At 39.5% G+C, this 23,703-nt stretch overlaps 1 protein-coding gene across 5 annotated transcripts; it reads left to right on the top strand.

Moving 5' to 3' along the window:
- Positions 1 to 3,663: 3,663 nt before the first annotated feature.
- On the top strand, positions 3,664 to 23,703 carry AADAT (aminoadipate aminotransferase). 5 transcript variants are annotated; one of them, XM_064652471.1, is made up of 14 exons: positions 3,956 to 4,082; positions 5,194 to 5,262; positions 6,931 to 7,099; positions 8,051 to 8,183; positions 8,854 to 8,928; positions 10,236 to 10,445; positions 10,990 to 11,055; positions 12,207 to 12,289; positions 14,763 to 14,859; positions 15,685 to 15,746; positions 18,127 to 18,191; positions 19,560 to 19,666; positions 20,767 to 20,868; positions 21,678 to 23,703. In XM_064652471.1, the coding sequence occupies exons 2-14, from the start codon at positions 5,196 to 5,198 to the stop codon at positions 21,717 to 21,719; spliced, it is 1,278 nt and encodes a 425-aa protein (XP_064508541.1). In that variant the 5' UTR covers positions 3,956 to 4,082; positions 5,194 to 5,195; the 3' UTR covers positions 21,720 to 23,703. The 5 variants fall into 5 exon arrangements, with proteins under 5 accessions (XP_064508539.1, XP_064508540.1, XP_064508543.1 ...); XM_064652472.1 differs by lacking the exon at positions 3,956 to 4,082 and adding an exon at positions 5,816 to 5,898 and having other exon boundaries at positions 5,200 to 5,262; XM_064652469.1 differs by lacking the exon at positions 6,931 to 7,099 and having other exon boundaries at positions 3,664 to 4,082.

Here is a 23,703-nt window from a genome sequence, read left to right as displayed (position 1 = left end):
TCTAAGACAGTATCATTTGACAGCTGCTACAAATATTATGGATATCATGGATGTCTGTTACTTTCATCTGACAGTCTCTGAATCATAATACAGAACCAGCTATTACAGAGAAAAAAAATTAAAAATAAAACAGAAAGGATGGGGGATGTAATAACATGAGCAGCAGCAGAAAGCACAACATCAGGATGTCCTCCTAAATCTAAGATGGTCAACAGGCATGAAAAGCATATAGATGAGACTAGGTTGCTGTTTAATTTTATTTGGATAAGCAGCAGGATTTGTAATTGCGTGAGAATCAATCTTCACTCTTCCCTAAGCCCTCCCCCCTTTTTGGAATGCATCAAGTTTTAAAACCCTGGACAAAGATACTATAAACAGGTTTTACTATGCAATCCTCTCAAAAGACAGGGAGAGGAGCAAATGGCAACATTCCACTTGTTTCATCTGATTAGGGTCCAGCAAGATCAGGGTCCCACTGAAAAAAGCATTACATAAAGGAAGAATAGAAATGTTACTTTCCCAAGAGCTTACAATGAAGAGAGACAAAACGTCAGGAAATCACTCAAGTAATCCACAAGCCAAAGGACAACTAACATCACATCTCTTCCACTAATTCTCTCCAGAGCCAACACTCTCCTAGCAGTTTTAGCTTCCCACAGGAAAACGAGATACCTCTGATCTCTGCAGTAACTGTGTCAGTGGATGTTCATATCCTAGATTCAAACTGTTCTGCACTGCTGAGATCTTTCTGATCTCGGTGGCTGCTGCACGCCAGTGATGGCTTGCTGCATACAGGGGGTGTTCTGCAAACAGAAAGGTACTGCCAAAGTCAGCATTTTTCCTGCGGAAAGCAGACTTTGGCAGAAACAATTTGCTTCTGATGGTTAAAATGGCTGATTTCACACTTCTCCATTTTCCGGTCTTATGCGATTTTCTCATGGGCAGCCATGCCAATTCGTCATGTTAAAATTCCCACCTTCACACCGTAAGGCTATTCTGACAGCTCCACTTTCCAGTTCTGTTGTCCCCAACCAGCAAGAAGCAGCACTGGCCGAAATTTAACCCATTCACTGAAAAGCAGGTAGCCAGCCTGTTCAGGCAGGACTGTTTAATTTCTAGCTTCAGAAGCTGCCTGCAATGAAGCAATTACAGTCAAATACAACAAGGTAATATGATTTTACCTGGAATTCTTATTCATGCCGAGCTCGCTGCCCGGACTCGCGGTGCGTACGCGCCATCCTGCGGCCACCGAGCGCCGGTGCGAGTCCGGCTTTGCCAAGGCAGCCGAGGACCGCTTGGACCACCACCGCCGAGCTTTTAACCCTTCGAGAGCAGCTTTGCTCCCCACTAGGTCCTCTGCAGACAGTACCATATTTTTCATACACTCACATTTAATTGATGTGAAATGAGCCCTTCAAATAGGACACTCAAATCTTACAGAATAAACATGCTATAAAACTAAAAAAAAAAAAATTATAGTGTCCCAGGCTTTAGAACAGCTTCTTAGAGAGATTTACACTTCAGACTGGAGTTGATACAGTTGCAAAAACAGCAACTTGGTTAAATTTTGGTGTTTACTGTCTCAACTCCTTGTACAACTCTTCTTCCTCTTAAAAAAACAAATACCATTTAGGTATTTCTGAAGTCCTTATGGGAGAAGGAAACAGTGCAGTAATAATTTTTACCTAATCTCCTTATTCTTCTTAAATCAAATTGCTTTAGGCTTTTTTGTTCTGTTTGTTGGCTTTTTAACACATAACTGGACATAGCTTAGCCTCAGTGTGTAGAGATTTTAGAAAGTGGTAGCATAGTTTCACATGACAGGAGACATTTCTCATTAAGAACAACCATATGTAGGCCTTACTGATGCTTCATGAATCATGCAAGACTTGCAGCAAATCATCATTGTTCTAAGTTTGCATGTAATAAACAAAGACAACAAAGGTATACCTTCTTACATAGTAGGAAAACAGAGCACTCAACTTGTGGTTGCTATGGCGTATAAACAGTGATGCAGATATCTGCCATATGAATCCAGCTGGGATATGCATCCAAACAATTGCATACCATTTTTTTTTCAATAGGGTGACACCATAATTGGCTAAGGAACCAGACAAAGCCCACGAAAATAAACAGAAAAATAAATGGAAAACCTTCTTTTGACTTCTCCAGGCATTACTCGGTGCCACACTGACAACCTGGAAGTGAAAAAACAATTACATGAAAAGCAGCTGATATTCAATCATTCACAGCCAGAACCCCACAGAAGTTCAGTATCTCTCCATGTGTTATTTCACATTTATATACCCATCTTTTACTCAGTCTGTACATCACACTATTAGAAGGCAATTACCTAAATTAGAAATTCTTCAGGTCATTAAAGCTAATAAAATTCGATTTTCAGTGTAAGAGCATTCACATGCCAACTAAGCAAACAATCCTTCCTCACTACACCACAAACAGGGTAGGAACTCCACTTCTATTTCAATCTACTACATCTAATTATTGAGCCTTTCAGCAGATCCAAACACTGCATAAAGTCATTCAAATTAAAGAGGAAAAAAGGTGATTTTTTTAAGGCACCTCATCTTTTTTCTCATACCTCAGCTTTGCCTTCAGCAAGTTTTGAAATGTGCCAGATAAAAAGTGCTTTGAGCACTGGCCACCTTAAAGCCTGATGATTTACTAATTTAAAGCCCAGAAATGCTCCTGCCTCCAAGCTATCTACTAAGACTTCAAATCACGTCTGATTTTGCATGTCCTTGTACTGTTTTTTCAGACTGCTTTACACCTAGATCTTTCTCTTCCAACTTGCCCTCAGGAGCAAAATGCTCAAGTCTAGCCATGACTAGAAAATGACATTGTGTCTCTCCTGTCTTTCTAAGTAGCACCAGCTAAGCCACATGTTGAACAAACAACAGCATGTGACACCCAGCAAGGAGGGGACAAATTACACCACATCCTGCTTTTGTTTGCACTGATCCTACTCATTTGGGGGCAAAAAAATTACTTTCAGATGTCCCACTTCAAATTTTAATTTTAATACTGTTTCCTTTTATGAGCAGAAACTTTTGTGGAAACACGATAAAATGAATTAGAGGATAAGTGACCAGAAGATTGAGGGAGGTGATTTTGCCCCTCTACTTTGCTGTTGTGAGATCCCACCTGGAGTGTTGCATCCAGCTCTGGGGTCCCTGGCACAGCAAGAACATCAACCTGTTGGAGCAAGTGCAGAGGAGGCCACAAGGCTGATCAGAGAGCTGGAGCACCTCACCTATGGAGACAGGCTGAGAGATTTAGGGTTGTTCAGCCTGGAAAAAAGAAGGCTCTGGGGAGACCTCAGAGCAGCTTTCCAGCAGCTAAAGGGACCCTACAAGAGAGTTTGACACAGACTTTTTACAAGTTCATATAGTGATAGAACAAGGGGGAAGGGCTTCAAACTTAGAGAGGGTAGGTTTAGACTGGATATTAGGAAGAAATTCTTTACTTTGAGGGTGATGATACACTACCACAGGTTTCCCAGAGAAATTGTGGATGCCCCATCCCTCTTAGTATTCAAGAGAAGGCTGGATAGGACTCTAAGCAACCTGGTCGAGTGGAAGGTGTTGGAAGAAGGGTTGGGAACAGATGGTTAAGGTCCCTCCCAACCCAAACCATTCTGTGATTCTCCTTTCCCTCATGGCCAGCCCCTGCTTCGCCCCGGCGCTGGTGCCCGGCCCTGGCCGCACTCCGCGGCGGTGCCAAAGCTCGGCACCCGCCTCTCCCTGCACCACCGGGCTCCAGCCCTCGCTTCACGGGCACTACGCAGAAGGAACCGGCGGGGGAGCCGCGTGTTTTACGGCTTTCGCACGGATCCACAGGGCATCGGCGCTCGGACCTGGTCCGCCACTCGCCGCCGAGCCGCTCCTGCGGCCGCACCGCGCGCGGGCCCCGCTCCGCCTGCGGCGCTCGGGCGGCTGCGCCGGACGGGGCCCCGTCCCGCTCCCCGCCCCGGGGCCGGCCCAGCGACCGCCCGGGCGGGCGCGCCCATTCCCACCGCGGGGCCGCCGCTCACGGCCCGGCCGCTCCGCGCCCTCCCGCCGGTAGGTGCCTGCGGCCGCCACCGTCCCCTCGGGACAGCGGGGGCGGCGCGTCTGAGCTCGGGGTGGCCCTGGGGGCTCCATCGTCGCTCCGGGGAGGGGCCGGGCAGCACTTGGGTATCCAGAGTGTCTCGGCAACCACCTCGGGGTTACCGAGGAGGCGAGGCGCCTCCTCAGTTATCCCTTAAAACACAGCCGGAGCCAGCCCGTGTGTACAATCAGCACCGCGCCTCTGGGGGGGGACGGGCTAGGGGGTGAGCGAAGTTGACATATTTTTTGAAAGCATGAAGTGTTTTCTTTTAAAGCGGCCTTGCTCGGTAGATCACTTCTAGTAAGTGCCAGCACATGCGTGTTGCTGTGGTTGCTGTTTGCCTGTCCATTTCATTCCTGTGCTTCCGTTCCCTTCGGAGATGTTTTCCCGTGGCCTTTCCAGGCCTTTAGAGTTCCCGCTGGACTTTAGTTCACTATCCACTGAATCTCTGTGGGCACCAGCGTAAAGGGGGGGAAACACTCATCAGATACATTTGAAAGATATTCTGAATGAACCTTTCTAAAAAAAAAAAACCCACCTCTAACTTGACAAATGTTGCGACTTATAACGATGGCTTGCAATTGTAAAAGCATTTCAAATGCAATGCTTAATACAGCTAAGTAAAGCTGGATCCTCATTAAATAAAAAAAGAGCTGATGGTTGTTTAAGATCCATCAAATCTTCAAATTTGTCATTTGTCTTTAAACTCCACAGCTGGCAGTAAAGGGAGGGGGAGGGTGTTTTTTTGCTGTTCACTGGCATACCAACAAATTCCTCAGGTCAAAGCTATACAGCTATTTGTGTTTATCAGAACAGGAGCATATTTCTGACCTAATCTCTCTGCGCAGTTGTCATTGGGAGGCTGTGACAAAAGCTGAGAGTATGAAGTTGAAACCTTTTCCTTCAATTGATTCCAATGCTAATTTTAACCTGATTACGTCCACATTTAGTTTATGATGGCGCACATCTATGGAGATAAGGAATTGGAAGCATTACTTGTGGGAAACACACATACCAAAAGCACACTGCAGTTCCTGTTCGCTTTTCTAGCTTCATGTCCACCTAATTACTCTTTCCATATAGCTATGAATTATTCTCGGTTCATGACTGCTGTGAGTGCAGCAAGAAAAGCATCTCCGATAAGAGTCCTGAGTAAGTACATGTGCATTTTTCCCAGTTTCTCAGAAAGAGTATCATTCTACATACTGGTCTTTGCTGGGGTATCATGGCTTAAAGACTTCAAAAGGCTTGAAAGAAAACCATGCTGTAAGCAGACAAGCAAGGCCAGATTACTGCTTTGACTTTGTTTCTCTTTATACCTGTTTGTTGTCTCAACTTGACAAAGTGAATAGCCTTGAACCATTTCAGAAACCCATCCAGAGAGACGAATTGGTATTATCATTTCAACAAGTGTCTGAAAAATCTCTGCTACTGTCTCTGAACCAGGGCTTTGGCCACAATTTGCTACTGAGTTTACACTGGTTGTCCAGAAACAAGCAACTCCTAATGATTTGAAATTCAGTCCCAGCATATTTCTTTCCACCTAGCTTTCCTGTATCCTGTTTATGTCCATAAATTCCTTGCCACCATCACCCTCTCAGTATTACTATAATTTCCTTTTCCATATTACACTATCTTGAGGCTACCACATTACAGTCTTCTGTGTGACAGATAGAAAAGGTTAACTGCCTGCTTGTTTACTCAGTTGAAACCTATGGAGACCTGCCAGAACTGGAGCATGAGACATGCATCAGCAGTTAAGCCTTCAGGGGTCAATTTCCTCTCTTGGTAAGGGGCTGGCATTTGTTGTACTGCTTAAAATGCTTCTTATAAGTACAACTAAGTCAAGTAATTCACTCTAGATAGTCTCTTTTTCAAGTGATACATTGATACACATCATAGCAAAAATTATAAGTAGCACAGTTCCTGCAGAAAGACACATTCAGACTGTAGTTTTGATGACAAAGTAAATCTCTCTTTACCAGACCAAATGTTACAGGCATAACCCATATTGTTGTACTAACTGATAAGAATTAATTCCCCATGTTCTAGTTTGCTAATAAGTAGTGGAAAATAAATTTGAGAACAGGAGGCTTTAAGCCAGATCTGGTGTCATCTCTCCTCTCACGTCTGATGTAAAACTGTCAAGCCAGCATGAATGCCATCTTGTGAGCTCTTAGATTTAATGTAGTCAAGTGCCCTTGCTGGATTAAAGTCCAGTCTGCACTGCATAGATTGGATCTGAGTGATTGTAAAACTGACTTTAAAGCAAGAGTTAAGATTTTCTTCATGGTGAATTACTTATACAGTGGCATTATTTAGTGGCCTCTGCCACTAAAACAAGGCTGACAGAAGTGTTTCCACTCCCCTATAGAAAAGCTGTAATCATCTGTCAGCATAGCTGCACTTCTGCCACGTCAGCTGAAGTGAAACTGAACAAAAAACAAAGTCAGTCATTTCAAATCAGTCTAAACAGAAGATCATTAATATTTTAAATTCTCGAAGCTCAGAAGATCAGTCTAAGAAGTTTTAATAATAGAATAGTCAAGATTGTTTTAAAAGAAAATATAGGTTTTTTTAACTTCAGATAAATTTTTCTCTTAGTCTGTCCTGCCAGTATCTCCCTCCCTGCCTCCCCAAACACCTTTTTAATCCAAACAGAAAGACGAGTTTAAGAAGAATTGTCCTTTTTAATTCAAGATAGTTAAAAAAGTGAAATATGGAACAAATTCCTCTGGACTATTATTATATATTGACTAAAGGATAGGATCAGTGTTGCAATAATCAAATTGTAACCACGGTATTTTCCTTTTAATCTAGCTGAATTGATGCAGAAATCTCCTCCATCTCTCATCTCTCTGGCTGGAGGGGCACCAAATCCTAACCTTTTTCCATTTAAGAGGGCAACTGTTGACATTGGACATGGAACTCCTATTGAGATTGGGGAAGATCTGATGAAGAGAGCTCTTCAGTACTCAGCCTCAGCAGGGTATCTGTCACAGCTACTTGCACTTCAAGATGCCAGAATCAAAGGATCATAATATCATTTGTTATTGCATAAATTCACCTGTGTTTTTAAAACCTGCTCATAAACCCCTTTTTTCCAAAAACAGGTTCTTTCAAAAAACAGGCATCTTTCAATTTACCTCACTCTAAAACCCTAATTCTAGTCATTCTCAAGCCAGAGCATTTCCTGGCTGTTATTATTTGAGAATCCAGACTCCCAAATCAGGTATTAATTAAAAGATACTGCATTACAATACGTAGTTTCCACGTTCTGGAATATTTATGTTCTTTTCATTTGGCACCATATATTAAAGTCAGTATGTACAACTTGTGGCAGTGAAGTGGAAGTATTTGTAGTTGTGTCATTTTTGGAACAAAACTTTGGTAAAAAAATTGCATATTGCTACATTACTTAGTGCTCACATGAACTCCCCAGCACACAGCACTAAGTCAGGCTTGGGACAGGTTTGAAAAAAATACTTAGGTACCTACAGAGTCACACAGGGCATTAATCAGTTAAGACTTTTCTTAATATTTAAATGAACCCAACCATTTGTGAACATCCTACGGTTTTTAAGACTTTTTTAAAAAAATCTGTTTTGGAAATCCTTTTAATCTGCAGCATTGAGAGCTTTATCACATTGCTAAATTTGAGTACAGAATGATCACTTCTAGGAGTGGATACTGTTCAACCTCCACCCTGTTTTGTCCTTGGCAAATAATTTCTGCCAAGACTTCAGTGTGATAATTTGGTGTATGGACCACAGAAGCCCATCTCATTTGCATAATTTGATAAAGCAGTCATAAAAATCACATCTAAGTGTATCTGTGTGGCAGACTCGGGACTGTGTGCTAGATTTGGCAGTGATTTAGAGAAGCAGCCGAGCTTTGGCTTGTATAAGATGTTAGATGCACCTTCTTATTCATGTTTCAGGATTCCAGAGCTGTTGTCTTGGCTAAAAGATTTCCAGCGGAGCCTACACGATCCCCCCACAGCCAATTACAGTCCTGAGCAAGGACAAATGGAAGTGTGTGTCACAACTGGCAGCCAGGAAGGCTTGTGTAAAGTAAGACCGAAAGCTTCATATATTAAAAGTATTTCATTCAGAGAGATGTTTATTCCCGCGTCAGTTCCTTTGTATCAGCATTAAGTGCCACTCTATAACTGTATGCAGGATACTTTGTTAAATGAATGTCTGACAGTATTATCAATACAAGATAACGGAACTGAAACAAAATTGGTGTGGCATTCAAGTCTGTTGGGACCACATGAATGTTCCAGTAACCAAAGAGCCTGTCAGAAAATATGTAACATTCCATGTTATTCAAGTGGTGCAATAATAAGCACGCACATGCATTATTTGCTTTACCTTAATTCTGTTCTAAATATGTTTCTTCTTTTTACTTCCAGGTTTTTTTTAACTTCATGAAATAATTACCCTTTAAAGTCCACTCTCACTGTTTATTTGATCCTTTCTGTAACTTATACAATAGAAACAGTGCTTCAGAGCACTGTCTTTCCATGTCAAATCAGTATTCTCTAGTTGATTACCTAGCTTAATTTGGCTGTAAAGCAGATTTTTCATCTGTTCCTTGCTTTTCTCACAGACAGGATAATTAAATGGTTAGAGAATTACTAATATCTAATCAAGATTTTTAGTCCCACTAAGTAGTCAGAAGTATAAGCACATGTACAAGAATGTAGCAATATTTCTAAAATAGACTTTTCTTTTACAGGTGTTCGAAATGCTCATTAATCCTGGAGACAACATCCTTTTGGATGCACCCACATACCCTGGGACACTAGCAGCTGTAAGTATTCATTAGCTACAAAACACTGTAAATGTTACATTTGAACTAAACAGCAATTTACTACCTGATCTGCAGTCTTATACAGATTGTTTGCATTTACCATAAAAACGTATCTAAGAATCAAGATTTTAGAGTCCAACTCTAAATATTTATAAATATTAATTCATAGAGGGTTTTCTACTGGAAGTTCTATAAAAACTATTCCAAATTCCTCTTCCAAATCCCAGTTCATTCAAGGGCTAAGGTCACATTTGATTGGGTTGGAAAGAAATGACATCAGGACCTAGTTGAATTGAAGCAAATTTGTAACAAGTGGGTGTTTTAACATGTTAGCACAGTCACCTGAAGTATTTCATTGTCAGATTATACCATAACTATAAATAGTGTAAGATTGGAATAGGCCTGAAACATCCATATATGAGTATGAAGAAGTGAATTAGTCAGAACTATACAAAAGTAACACAGTTTCCTTCTGACAAGTAACTTAATCAGTATAAAATTAAATGTCAGCTCAAAACGTTTAAAAGCTGTAAGAAGGCTTAGAGTAAATAATACACCACAATTTCAGTGTAGTCTCCCCTTGCATTAAAAGAAATTCTGTTATTGTTTGCTGTGCTAAATTTAAATATGTTGTCTAATCAGCTGTACTTTGTTAGAAATGTATTTTAACAAAGCAGCAGGTTGCATTTTTACTTAAAAATGCAGAGCACTACGTGGTACAAATTGAAATTCCACAGAGGATAGACAGCAAGCTTTTTCATTGGTATTTTACCTATATTTTTTCATACTGCTGTCAACATGTCATTGCAGTAGCATCATTTCATTCTCCTTTGTATTGCTGAATATATCTATTGAGAACATATTGTTTGCCCTTTGTCAGTGAAGAATAGCTTATAGTTCTGGCACCTCCACTGAAGTAGAGCATAAATTGTCAGTAGGAAGCGAAGATACTATGAACTTAACTGTCTGCAGTGAGAGCATGAGGAATCCCAAGAGAACATAGTTCAAATTCACAAAATCCCTTTCTGCTTGCAAAACCACATGTGATTTCCTAGAAAAAAGCTGCAATTGAACATAGGAGTTACCCATTTCTTCTCAGTTTGCTTAATAGGGCAAGTAAAGAGTAATGTGAAAAGTTTGACAAGCTTTACAGCAAATTCAGGCAAACTTTCTTTTGACACATGAGTTTGAGGTAGCTCTAAAATCAGAAAGACAGTCTTTGTATTGATGATATTTGACAACACCAATGACAAAAGGAAGACCTTTGAATTACATGATTGTGACAGTTTTGTTCCTTCTATCAACAGCTGAGACCCTTGGGTTGTAATATAATTAATGTTCCTAGTGACCAACATGGCATTATTCCAGAAGCTTTAAAAGAAATTCTGTCTACTTGGAGCTCAGAAGATGTAAAAAATCATAGCCATCACCTTCCCAAATTCCTGTACACTATTCCAAATGGGTGCAATCCAACCGGCAACTCTCTGAGCACAGAGCGCAAGAAGGAGATTTACCAGGTATGTAGCTGGGGCCTTGTGAACCTTGTAGGTAGAAATAAATAAATGTCAGTCTCGTTTCAGTTGAGGATACTCATGTGGTATTTGGACCCATTATTGGTCCACTAGACATTCCTCCTAGAACTTGTTTCTAGCAGAATCTCTTTCATGACAACTCTCCAAAGGTGGACTACACATTAGATAAATTGTTTTTCAATAGTAGCCCATTGATGGCTGGTACCTTTTTGCTGTGGGCTTCTAATCTGACTTACTGCAAGCTGCCTGTACAGTTTGCTACATGGAACAGAGCTCCAGTTACATACATGGGTCCTTGTACTACGGATACTGTGTTTACTCTTATAATTGCTTCGTGTCTAAAATGGGCACTTGAAAGCTTCTCATGATGGGGCCTTGTATATAATGAATGACAAATCAATAGGAGCATAATATGGTCCTGGTAAGAAAAAAAAAAAAAACAACCAACCAAAAAACAAACCAAAACCAGAATGAATTTACAGTGTCTTTATCTTATAACAGATCTTTACTTTTTTATTCGTTTCTGTAGCTTGCAAGAAAATATGATTTCCTCATAATAGAAGATGACCCTTACTACTTTCTTCAGTTTGAAAAGGTAATTTGTCTTCCATAATCCTTAGTAACACCTTATTTTCTGGTCCAGGAGAGAACTAAGGTTTGAGCCATGGATGCTCCTTCTTCATGTCCTACCAAGGTAGTTGTAGGCCTCACAGTCATTTCCCCTTTCAGTCATTGTCCCCTTTGTGACATTTTATGTTCTGTTAATCAGCAGTTCAAATTCCTCAAGCCTCATACAGGATAGAATTTCCTTCAGAAGTCAGAAAAAAAGCAAGTGTGTCACTGAAGCAGCACTTGAAAATTGCAGCCTCTTAGTGGTCCTTTCAGACCAGTCTCTTCTTTCATTCAGCAGAAGACTTCTAACTCCCCATCTACTGTACCCCTTTGCCCTTTGGAAAACCCAAGAGAGTTCTCCCAGGTACCACAGAAAGTGGTACTGGATAGGTAGCTTCCCTTCTTCATGTAAATTTCCCCCAGATTTCACATGTGAATCTACAGTTGCACAGTCTGCAAAAGTACCTAACATCTGAAATGAAAATTGGTCTTATAAAGCAGTAAAACATGGATAGAAGCTAAAATTCAGTATTTTCTATTTTGAAATACATTTTTATGGGAGGAGGCAATAAAATAGTTTCACTGAATAGTATTGAATACTATTGTGTAGCTTTGTTAGAAAGTGTAGGGGAGAAGGTGTAAAAGCAGAATTCTTGATAAGTAAAAAGTATGCTGAACTCACATCATCACAATTTGGTCACATCTTCTGATTTCATTTTTTAATAAAGCAAAGCAAAAAGCTACAGGACTCCATTTTAGAAGTCACAGTACCTGTTTACTCCACAAAGAAATCTTGGCAGAAAAATCATTATTTCTCACTCCTTCTTATGGCATCATACCAAAACTTGAACTGAGCACTTATATGATGAACAGTGGGCTAAGTAAGCATCGAAAAATAACAAGGCTGATTTCTTGAAGACTTTCATAGAATATTGAAATCACATCTCAGACAGCTAGCCTAAACAATCACTTGTCAGCAAGTTACTGTAATATTTTCCTTAGAATACACATCTGTAAAATATTTATTATCAAAATATTTCTTTTAGAAATGAACTGTGTCTTCACAGTAAGGAAAATAATTCCATCTTAGTCCTTACTAGCACCTTGAATTTTATCTTTTATTTTTATTCCAAGCCATGGGCTCCAACTTTCCTCTCAATGGATGTGGATGGCCGAGTTATCAGGACCGACTCTTTCTCTAAAGTTCTCTCATCTGGGTAAGGCCAACTGCAGACTGTTTAGCATTGCCTATTCAGTTAAGGCACAAGTCTTTATACAAGATTATCAGACATGTCATAGTGGTTTTTCATCTAATAACTATCCACTTGTGGAATGAACTTCTAAATCCACGGCTTTTCACAGTCTGCTCACTTTTCATGTCATCTCTTGGCAGTCATTTAACTCCAGGTCCTGTTTCTCTTCTGATACTAATACTTAAGCCCCTGTCCCCAGGCAACCCATTCTTGCAGACACCATCTAGGCAGAAAGACAGATGTTGGATTCTAGCTATGTTCCTGGAACTCCTAGAAGCTTTTCTCTCTTCTTTTTCCATTTCTCTTTCTATCTCTTACCATTCCTGAACTCACTGAACTCGTAATAGGAAAAAGAAACGATGGCATCATTCTTCACAAGCTATTCATAGGGTTATACTTATATCTAGCCCTACAGTTCTTTCAGGTTGTTTCCACCTGCCTGAAAAAACTAAGTTGGCTGTTTTCCATTTCACACTAGTTGAAATATTTGATTTTTAACTTTCTTTTGTTTATAACCTCATCCTTGAGAATGTGAGGAGACAACATGATGCTAAGTGTGATTACACTTCCAGAAGTGACACTATAAAATGGCATGATGCAATTTTATCTTTACCAAAGACACATATGAGCTTACTGGTTCTATTTTTCCTCAAAGAAAAACCTTCAGCCAATCTGTAAAGATGGGTAGTAAGAATTGAAGCATAAATAACAATCTAGTTTATCAATCTAAATTCCATTTCTTCTGCAGTACTGAAAGGGAATGAAAGAGTAAAGCCATTTGCCACTTCTCATCTGTTGTCATAAAGCCTGAGCATTCATGATTTTTCATTGTGTGAGAACCTCTTCCCTTTGGTTTATGTAATCTTTATGGTTGCAGAGGAAAGCTTACAAACACAGAATATGTCCAGAAGACTCATATTTAAGAAGCCACTGTAAGCATTAAAGCCTGTTATTTGTTATTATTTCATAACTTTGACACTCAGCTTCTAAATTGCATAAGCCCAGGGCTTAGGGCAGTATTAAGATACAGAGAAATGCATAAGAGATCCTTACACTATCAACGAAATGGTTACATGTTTTCCTGCATACAACTCTGTCATAGTTTGACCTGCCCCCCCTGGGGGGGGGGGGGGGGGCTGGAAGTGGTTGGTCCCAGGTGAGTTTCTGATGAGGGGCCAGTTGGAGCTGTTTTTCACCCCTGTGAAATAAGCATATTACAACAGCTGGGAGGAAGTTGTTGGCAGAGAGAGAATGGAAACCATGAGGTGAGGCAGAGGAGAGAGGCCTGCGGGTCCCTTGCAGGGGGCCAGGCCCTCTTTTCCCCCCCGGCCGGGCTGCGGGGGAGCCCAGAACAGTATTATAACTGGACCGGGTGCCTGTGGCCAAAGGCTAGGGGTTTTTTTCCCCCCCACACTGCCCAGGAGAGGCGGTGGCGTGGACTTGAGAGGCCAGCCAGGGGGTTAGAGCCAGCCCCCCCGGCAGACAGGCACGGCATTGGAGCCAAACCAGAGATGGGTCAAGGGGTGGCCCAGAGCTGAAGAAGCAGCTGCGATCATGCAGAGCTGGAAGAATTCCAGGCAGGGGAGGGAGACTGAAGCAGTCTCGCCACCACCTTTCCTCCCCCCCATGGCAGGGGAGGAGGCGACCCTAAGCTGAGACTGAAATAAAAACAGAGAGACAGGCCGAGGGGCTTGGAGGTGCCCTACATTAGGTTTGGACGAGGGCAGCCGAAACTGAAGGATGAGGAATGCGGGGGATGCCCCCCCTTGCTGTGTGGCAAGTCAAGCTGATGCTGCAGCTGAAACAGAGAGAAGTCAAACCAAGCAGGCTTTTTCTGGGTAAGGACTTTGGTGAAACTACTTGGGGTATAAAAGACTGAGCAAAAACCCAGAAACCCTGCAACCTGGGGAGGAAGAGTGGACTCAAAGTGGAGAAGTCCCTGAATCTTACTTCCTGGGAGGAACCTCCACGAGCCAGAGGAACAGGACTCAAAAGCTGACTCCCTGTAACTCGTGATGAAGACCTGGTGCAGCAAGTGTTCCCTTGCAGTCCAGGAGGAGACCTCAGCAGAGGCCGAGGAGCTGGTGGGAGTGCAAAAGACCCCTTCCCTGATACCCCAGTGAGAGAGACTTTAGCTATTGCCCTGAAGGTTTTTCTTCTGAACTGATGTGTGAGGGCCCTCAGGGGTGGTAGGAATTGTATTAATACTGTGTATTTATTTGCTTTTTAGTTTCTATAGTTTTTATTCTGTTAGTAATAAATTTTAATATAATTCCCCATGCTGAGTTGTGTCTGTCTGAAAACTTCTTTCACGTTGAGGCAAATTGTGGGGGAGCTTGGAAATTGGATTTTTGGAGGCTTTCAAACCACAACAAACTCACACAAAGTATTAGTACATTGCATTTCTGTAGTAACTTTTTTCTATTTTGTTTTCTAGGTTAAGAATAGGTTTTCTGACAGGTCCCAAGCCTCTTATTGACAGAGTTGTTCTACATATTCAGGTTTCAACAATGCACACCAGCACTTTCACACAGGCAAGTACCAAACTGCCATCTGCATTGTATTTAGAAAAGACAGTACGTTCCAAGTTATAAGTATATATTCCATTAGCGAATACCTTTGCACTTTCACAGTTGCTCTGCACTTTTGCAGTTTTCTTTATGCACATTCATTGTCAATTCTGCTAAAGGAAGAGAGACCACCATAGAACTTAGAACCAGAGGCAGAAGGTTGTCTCAGTGCATGGATAGCACAGCTAATATCCCTTAACTCTCACATTGCAAGAATCAAGATTTGAAATACTTTATATCTCTTCCCAGTAGGTTCATTTGGAAAACCTCAATGTAAAGCATACCTTGGAAGAAGCACTCATTTTTTTTTTTCATTCTGCTTTGCAATTAGAACAATACTGGCAGCCCAAAAGACATTACAAAGCAGGCTGCCAACTACAGCCCCTTTATGGTTAGTGATAAGGAAAGGAGACATTGAACACAACTAAATATGGCTTCCATCTTCCAGCTCTATTAGTTCATCACAGAGGCACTATTAAAGTGAAGAGGCTGATATGGACAGGAAGGTAAAGCAATATACATTGCCTTCCTCTTTCTCCCTGAATACCATAATTAGCTTTCCATCCATTTTTCCCTCCTCCCACCCCAACCTCCAAATGCTACCATGATCCTTGGATACTGTAATGGCCTGTTGCTGTTGGCACCTCTGTCTATAAAGGGCTCCAAGAGACACTGCATGCAATTGCATGCCTGAGGAATTTTGAATAGTGCATCTGGCTATGTATTTTTTGATTATTTGGAAGAGTTCTGTTTAAAACATGGCATTGATGATGTGTTTTATTTCTTTAGATTATGATATCACAGCTGCTTCATCAATGGGGACAAAAGGGTTTCTTGGAGCATATTGACAGGTAGGGTCATGTCATATGCTGAGTCCCATAATCTGTTATTCTGCTACTTGTTACCTACATCAAACATTCTTTGCAGTAAACAAGTCAAAGGACATATATCAGTATTAGGCCAAATAGATAAGGCAGGTCACCAAGACTGTCAAGTTCACACTAGAGCCTGAAGGAACTCAGTATGAAGTTGCAGACATGCAGGTCAGGGCATGTCTCCTCCCACTACAGGCAAACGATCTGCCACTCCACTGGCACAGGCATTATGCAGCTCCCATCTGAAGAGAACTTGAGAGGATCCTGGAAGCTTCAAGTCAGTGAATAAAGTTTTCATCCCTGCTAAAGTGCTAAGATCACTGAGCACAGAATTTACTGAGAAAGAATCAGCTTCTATAAAGGGAGCTCTTGCCTCACTACGGCAGCAGGGATTCACCTTCTAACATCCTTGATCTCATGATTGTGGATACTGATTGAAAAACCTCTAGAGAGCAGTGAAGTTCATCTACACACACCAAACATTGCCTTTTTCACCACTCTTGGAGACAGAGCGCTGGGCTACACTTTAACTCAGTAAGGCATTTCCTAAATACTGACTGATACACCTTTTTTCATTTGTTATGCAGAAGGAGCATAGTTTCTTTTGAATATCAGTACCTCATTTTAGATGCTATACTTAGATATCATTAGAGCCCCAACCTTCCTACTTCAGTGGGAGTGTGCTATACTCTGTAAAGGCCTGTAACAGGAATGTGAGCAAAGCATGCAGAAAGTTCTTATATATCACTGTAACAGCCACTTCTGTCCTCTGAGCACCTGCTTGATGTTCATACTGTAAACACCAGTACTTAAAAAAAAAAACCAAAACCAAAAACTGGCACGCCAGCCCTAGCATTGCCTTGTTCTAAGAATTAGGAACATAAAGATAAGTTTCACAGAGAAACTTAAATCAGACTTTAGCTCAACCTGCAGCAGTTCTAAAAAAAATAAATCCCAAATACATCTCTGCACTTACCTTCTTGTGGGCCAAAAGGCAGCCTTTCTCAGGCCAGAAGGTTGTTCTTCCTCTTGAACTAAGGAAAATAGGATTGCAGTAAGGTAGCTGCAATGCTTTAAACCTTTTAAAGGCAGTTGTCAGGTGATATTGATGAGGCCTGACAGCTGACTGGAGTCTCCTCCAGGTGATTTTATTAGTACAGAGTTAAGTTGTTAGATCATGCTTTTGAGTAGGAGCTGGCCTGTTGTATGGAGCAGCTACATTTTTGGGGCAGCATTGTCTTACTAATTCTTATCATTTCATTCCAACATTTAAGTAAAATTGTAACACAAAGGTACAAAGCTTGCAATGGAATTTGCAATTTTGGTAAAAACTGCACAAGTGAGATTTACCATTTCATACATAATGTAGCAATAGGTATAGTTGAGTTCCAAAGCTGTTGGTGTTGGAGTTTGTCTTTCAGGTGTAATAAAATACAGCCAGAAATCAAAGCTATTGGTTCAGAGAAAAATTTGTATTTTATCTAAAAAAAAATATGTAAAATTATGAAAATAAAATTTGTATTTTACTTAAAAATACAAATGTGAAATTATGCAAATTACTAAGGATGTTTTCAGAGATGGGAACACATTTGCATCTGATTTATGAACTCTGTATCAGGCATTTCTCTTGTGTCTTCCGTTGTACAGCTGCATTATTTTATATCAACAAAAGCCACTGCACGTGACTTATCCATGTTGAAATTTGGGTTAAGGTCATTTTCTCCAGTAAATGATTGAATTACTTGAAAGTTGTACTTAAAGTGTAAAGAACATAGGTTCAAAGGTCTAGAATAGGGGAAGCTGTCAAATATGTTCAAAAGTTTAGAAATGGGAAAGTTGTTGAATAATTATGGCAGGTTTATCATATGATTTGCTTTTTACCTTGTCAAATGCCATTTCCACGGGTACCTGTTACACAAATTCAACACAAATGCACAGACAGAGACTGTGCTTATGCATATGTTTAAGTCCTTAATTTTCTTCAGTATCTGTGTTTTGTGCAGTAAATATTGCTAGCAGGACTTGTATCTACTGTTATAATAGACAGAATAGTATAATATATAACACCTTTCCATGATATATATGTAAAGCTTAAGAAGCAGCCACACAGGGCTGCTTCTGTCTGGTTGATCAGTTCTTTGTTGGAGATGTGCTGTAGCACTGAAGACTTCTCTGATACATATACAAAGTTTTATACACACAGTATACTGTGTTGTGCCCATCTAAGATATGCTTATAATTTCTATTAAATGTGCACTTAGGTTGTTCAAGTAAAAAAGTTTTGGTTTTGCCTTTGGAAACAAATGGCCTCTGAAACACTATGTGTTCTGACTTTCGATTGATAATTTGCTTTCAGAGTGGTGGATTTCTACAGGACCCAGCGGGATGCAATGCTCGTTGCTGCTGACAAGTGGTTAAAAGGTCAGAGTGCAACAGAGATAATTCCTTAAATTTTTTTCCAACTATATATCATCTTTGTGCTCAAGAAAAATCATTTAAGTTCATCTCTTGATGATAAGCACTATAAGCAAATCAACAACATTAAATATTAAGCTTAGGACAAATTATTTATTGCTGTTGTTTTTATGCTTTTCTAGTGTGACAAGGAGATGGGAAAAAAGCTCACCACATTACGGTGCAAAGCAGTTTTTAAAAGAGCATGTATTTCACTTCATTATGTTCTTATACTTTTTCTATTTAAAATCTCTGTCTTTAAAAAATCGCTGAAATAGTGACCTTAATTTAAAAGAAGATACAAACAATCGCTATAGCAGCAGTGATGATATTTAACGGCAGTCAATTTCAGGTGTCCCCTTTTGTGGTTAACCATAGAGCACAGAAAGAATTTGATCAACAACAATGCAGTCCCAGTTAGTCACTCACTGCCTTTAGTCAGTCTAAGTGACTAATAACTGCTTAAGAACTGCCCACCTACCCTAGGTGGTACTTCCATGGGACATCGGTACTTGGGCACCACACAGTCATTAATGTATTTACTTCTGCTAATTCCAGGTGATTTATATATTTTTCTATAACCATGGGTTGTTGGCCTACATAGGCCCCCTTTGTCTCAATTCCCCAAGTTCCAAAACTTGGGTAATAACACAGGATACTGTAAAGTATATTGTGAGAGTACACTCTTGTAAAAGATTGCAGGGTCTTCATGTTTTCTAGTAAAAGAGGCTGTAATATTATAGAAGACAGACCTTTATTTTGTAGATATGTAATGGTAAAATACATTGAGGAAGAACTGGAGAAGAAGATGTTAAGTCAAATAAATAGTTCTTTAAAAAATATGTCCAAAACCATATAAAGCATTCTAAGTAAACGAAAGGTATACAGTAAGTCTGCAGATAAATCCTTTCTAAGCCTCCCATCTCCTTGTAACTCCTAGGCTCTCCTTTTCTTTGGGACAAAATAAATATTAATTGTAACTTAAAACACTTTTGTGCCATATTAAGAGAAACTGCAACAGAAAAATTATTTTAGATTGTTTACTTGATCTGAAAGTAATCAACAAATATAGTTTGCTAATGTTTGGGATATCTATAATTCAGAGGAATCACTTTCACAAAACGTATTGAGGTTACCAGCACAAGTGCAGTAGGCCCTTACAGGTATGAGTACTTTAAATTTGGAAAGTGGCAGCCTGGCTTGGTGGCCTGCATTCCCTTTCAGTTCATTGGAACAAAAAATCCACAATATCACTGAAACTATGTATCTGTTAAAGTTGGGGCATAAGTTTCTTCCTTGATTCCATTTTCTCTCTCTCTCTCTTTCTCTCTCCAGGCTTGGCTGAATGGTACCCTCCTGCTGCTGGCATGTTCTTATGGATCAAAATTAAGGGTATTTCTGATACACAGCAGCTGATAATGGAAAAAGCTTTGCAGAAAGAAGTATGACCTATGATTTAATGGCTTATGATCTTAAAATTAAAAGTGGGAAAGATAAAATATCTATGTCTATCCACACATATGTGTACACATAAAAAAGCAGGAGAACTTGTCATGCATCATTATTGAGTCTGCAAGTCAGGCATTGTGGCATAGTTACTTATTAACAAAATCCATTCATGTCTGTTTTCAGATGTTGATATTTAATCCATTTACTTAAATTTAAACTGTTATAACATTTAGTACAATATGTCCTGTATACAACAGATATATATATAATATTAATGACAGAATCATAGAATATTCTGAGTTGGAAGAGACTCACAAGGATCATTGAGTCCAACTCTTGGCCCTGCACACGACCATCCCCAAGAGTCACACCATGTGCCTGAGAATATTGTCCAAATGCTTCTTGATCTCTGGGAGGCTTGGTGCTGTGACCACTTCCTTGGGGAGCCTGTTCCAGTACCCAGCCACCTTCTGGGTGAAGACCCTTTTCCTAATATCCAACTTAAACCTCCCCTGACACAACTTCAGGCCATTCCCTTGGGTCCTGTCACTGGTCACCACAGAGAAGAGATCAGTGCCTGCCCCTCCTCTTCCCCTCACAAGAAGTTGTAACTGCAGTGAGGGCTCCCCTCAGTCTCCTCTTCTCCAGGCTGAACAGACCAAGTGACCTCAGCCACTCGTCATACGGCTTCTCCTCAAGGCCCTTCGCCGTCTTTGTTGCCCGTATATACGTAGCTACATGTATGATGGCTGTTTACTAAATCGTTTTAATAAGAGAAATTAATTATGGTTTTATTTCTACAATTTATAAGCACTGTGTACTGAGTAAACTACCCCTACCTCACTGGTGCTTCTAAACATTGTGATGATATGTCTGACCCAGTAACCCACCAGCCTAGGTAACCAAAACCCAAGACCCTTTGATTTTGTTGTGAAAAGTCTGATCACTGTCTCCTCATTTTGAAGAGAAGAAATATATTATGCCATGATCTGATATGAGTGGTTAAGCACTGAGCCTTCTCAAATTTAATTTAATATAGTGTTTTAAAAATGCAGAAGTGGTAATAACTGTGTGGCTAATGAATTTTTCTTAGGTATTACTGGTTCCTGGAGGAGCATTTAATATCAATAGTTCAGAGCCAAGTTCTTATGTCAGAGCCTCCTTCTCTCTGTCTTCTCCTACTCAGATGGATCTGGTAAGTGAGATTTTTATTTTTTTTTTTTACATTCTTAGCAAGACAGTTTCTCACACAATAATGCTCCCTTATTTTTACATACTTCTTATATGTTTTCTTGAATGTTACTGTAGGTTTTTAGTCCTTAGGTGATTAAGCAGTACTTCTGAAGCAGTATTAGCTGTTTCTTAAGCAAGATACTCATCCAGATGACATGAAAGGTACCAAATTTTTAAGACCACTTAAAATTTCTCTGTGTATCTCATACATGCAGAGTCTCACACTTAAATGTCCCAGAGATTATTTATAAATGCTTTACTGAAGTCAGAGTAAGTAGTAAGTTCTGCTGTTTCCTTAAGCATTAGTAGGCATCGCATATCTTTTATTTTCCAGGTTGTCCATTCCTGAGATTCTAAGACTGAATTGTCTGTTTTCTTTTATGTGGGTGTTGTCAATCTTTTGTAAGAAAGAATATTGTTTTTCTTTCATACAATTTACATATATGTTTTATTTTATTTCTCAATAATTACTCTTGTATGTGTTTTAGGAGCATTTTTTATGCTGTTGGCTCTATCTGTAAAATCAGTGGGAAGAAAGATAGGAGACATCTGTTTGTGCAGATTTAATACTCATTTGATTCAAATGCTTGAAACAGTTCAATATTTGTAGTTATAATTTCATTCAGTTGTGAAGTTTTGTAAAGATAAGCACTTCTATTGCCTTTTTATTGTTTGTATGGTTAGGGCAGTTTTAGTAGTTTAACTGGTTTGATGTGTTGTCTGTTTATGTAATGCTAAATATAAATGTGAAACACATTTTTGTCATTGCAGGCCTTCAAGAGACTGGCTGACCTTATAAAAGAATCTTTGTGAAAAAGCTAAATAGAGCTCTTGCAGCAATTAAAATCATCTCCAGAAATATTTACTAACATTTGGATTTCATCAGAACACTTTATAAGCAAGCACAATACAGTAAATGTTTCCTTAGATATTTTCAGCTAAAAAAAAGACAAAAAATGGAAGTGAAAAACAATTTGCCTAATTTATTTTGACAGGGCATTTCATTACTAAATATATTACAATTCAGAAAAATTTAAAATATTCAAAACCAAATTGTTCTATTTCCTGTCAAATCTATGGTTTTGTTAGCTTTGAATAAATTTTTGTTCTGACTTTTATTTTCCATTTGGGTTGGGAAACAGAGAAATCAGTTACTTAGGAAGTTGCACTTGAGGTGGTCTTAGCCACTGTTACTTAATCTCAACTGATACATTCCTCCAACATCTTTCATTGGAATTGTTTTGTGTGTCACTTCCCTTCTTGTCCTACTGTATGGCATCTGGTTTTGAGGATTTGAGAATCAGTATTTAATTTTACTAAAGTTTTGACAGATAAAACTGATATAATGATGTTAAAAAAAAAGAAACTGATCCAGCAAAATTAGGCTATGATTACAAATAAAACTGTATGGCCTGAGGTCCCTTGCAGTTTGCATGGGCTTTGCAGCTCATTCTCTATTTTGTAAAAGGTTTTCTGATTGCTGGCTTTTACCTCAGTCTGTGAATAATTACTCTGTACCTGTGTTAGAAAATCTCTTGTTTGCAAAGGCATGTAGATGTGCTAATAAAACAGTTCTTGGTTAATCAGTCAGATGTGTTTCTAAACAGAGAGCGTAAGTAACTGAACAGGGGCCATAGAAATTCCAGCATACAATAAACATGACCCAAAATCCTGGGACAGCCCAATGGTGTTTTACCTCTGTTAATGCTTGATTTTTTGGATGAAACTGCAAGAAAGTATTTTAAGTTCATTATTAACCAAATGCAGAGAAAGTTTGAAGTTCTATGTAAATAAAGGAACAGAAATACCTGCATGTTAATTTTTTCCAGAACCTTTCACGGTATATTCACTTGTTATATCAGTCCAGATCTGATTTAATATAAGTTGAAAATAAAAAGAAAATATAATTTTGAAGGTATTCTCCAAATTCTGTTCAGCTATAGGGAATCTTCTAGCTGTAGTCAGATTTGTTAATGTATTTCTGGGATATTCATTCATGAAACGAGTCAGCAAGACCGTTATTCTTCTCCCATGGTAACATCTGAGCTTTGCAGGGTTACACAATAGCTTCCATAATCACTATGAGAAAAGTGACGTACAGCATGGTATTCCTGGGAGCAATGTTAGAAGAATGAAAATGTATCCTTTGCATTTTTCATTCAGAATTATTACAGTTTGAACACTGCAATTGTTCTGTTCCTGTGTAACACACAGCCTAGAGTGGGCCGTTCAAAACTGTTATTGAATAATAAAGAAAACAAGATGGATTAGGGCATGCACCAGTACAGCTCAGTGGAGTTCTTTTACATATTTGCCCCAGTGGATCACAATCCAGATTGCAACAGCAGGACTGAAAGTACTGTGGATCTGTAGGTTACAAGATTTTAAAATACAAGGTTCCATACAGAAACAATTTTTAAAGGATGAAGCTTAAAATGGAACTTGCATTCATAGTTTAGGGGACAATGCCCCAAAACTAAACCAACTGTTTTCAACAATAACTCTACAAATTCTTAGATACCAGTGATGCTCAGGGACTGACATTCAGTTAGATGAAATAATTCTCTACATGCTCACAGTTCAACATAAAAACTGTCTGTTTATATACACACATACATTCTCTCTTCTAGTGAGTTCCCCATAAAAATCTTTTTTTCCTCAATTATTCACTAATCACAGCTGTGCTGAAGGGCTCTTGTTTGAAAGTAAGGGGGGATATTTTCCTTCAGATCATTGACCTGTGTGAACTTAGAATTTTTAAATGTGTTTTATGCATAATAAATGGAATTATGTTGAA

Source organism: Pseudopipra pipra, chromosome 4, assembly GCF_036250125.1.
Source record: "Pseudopipra pipra isolate bDixPip1 chromosome 4, bDixPip1.hap1, whole genome shotgun sequence".
Lineage (NCBI taxonomy): Eukaryota > Metazoa > Chordata > Aves > Passeriformes > Pipridae > Pseudopipra > Pseudopipra pipra.
Note: the sequence above shows the minus strand (reverse complement) of the source record. Positions and strands in the feature narration are given on the sequence as shown.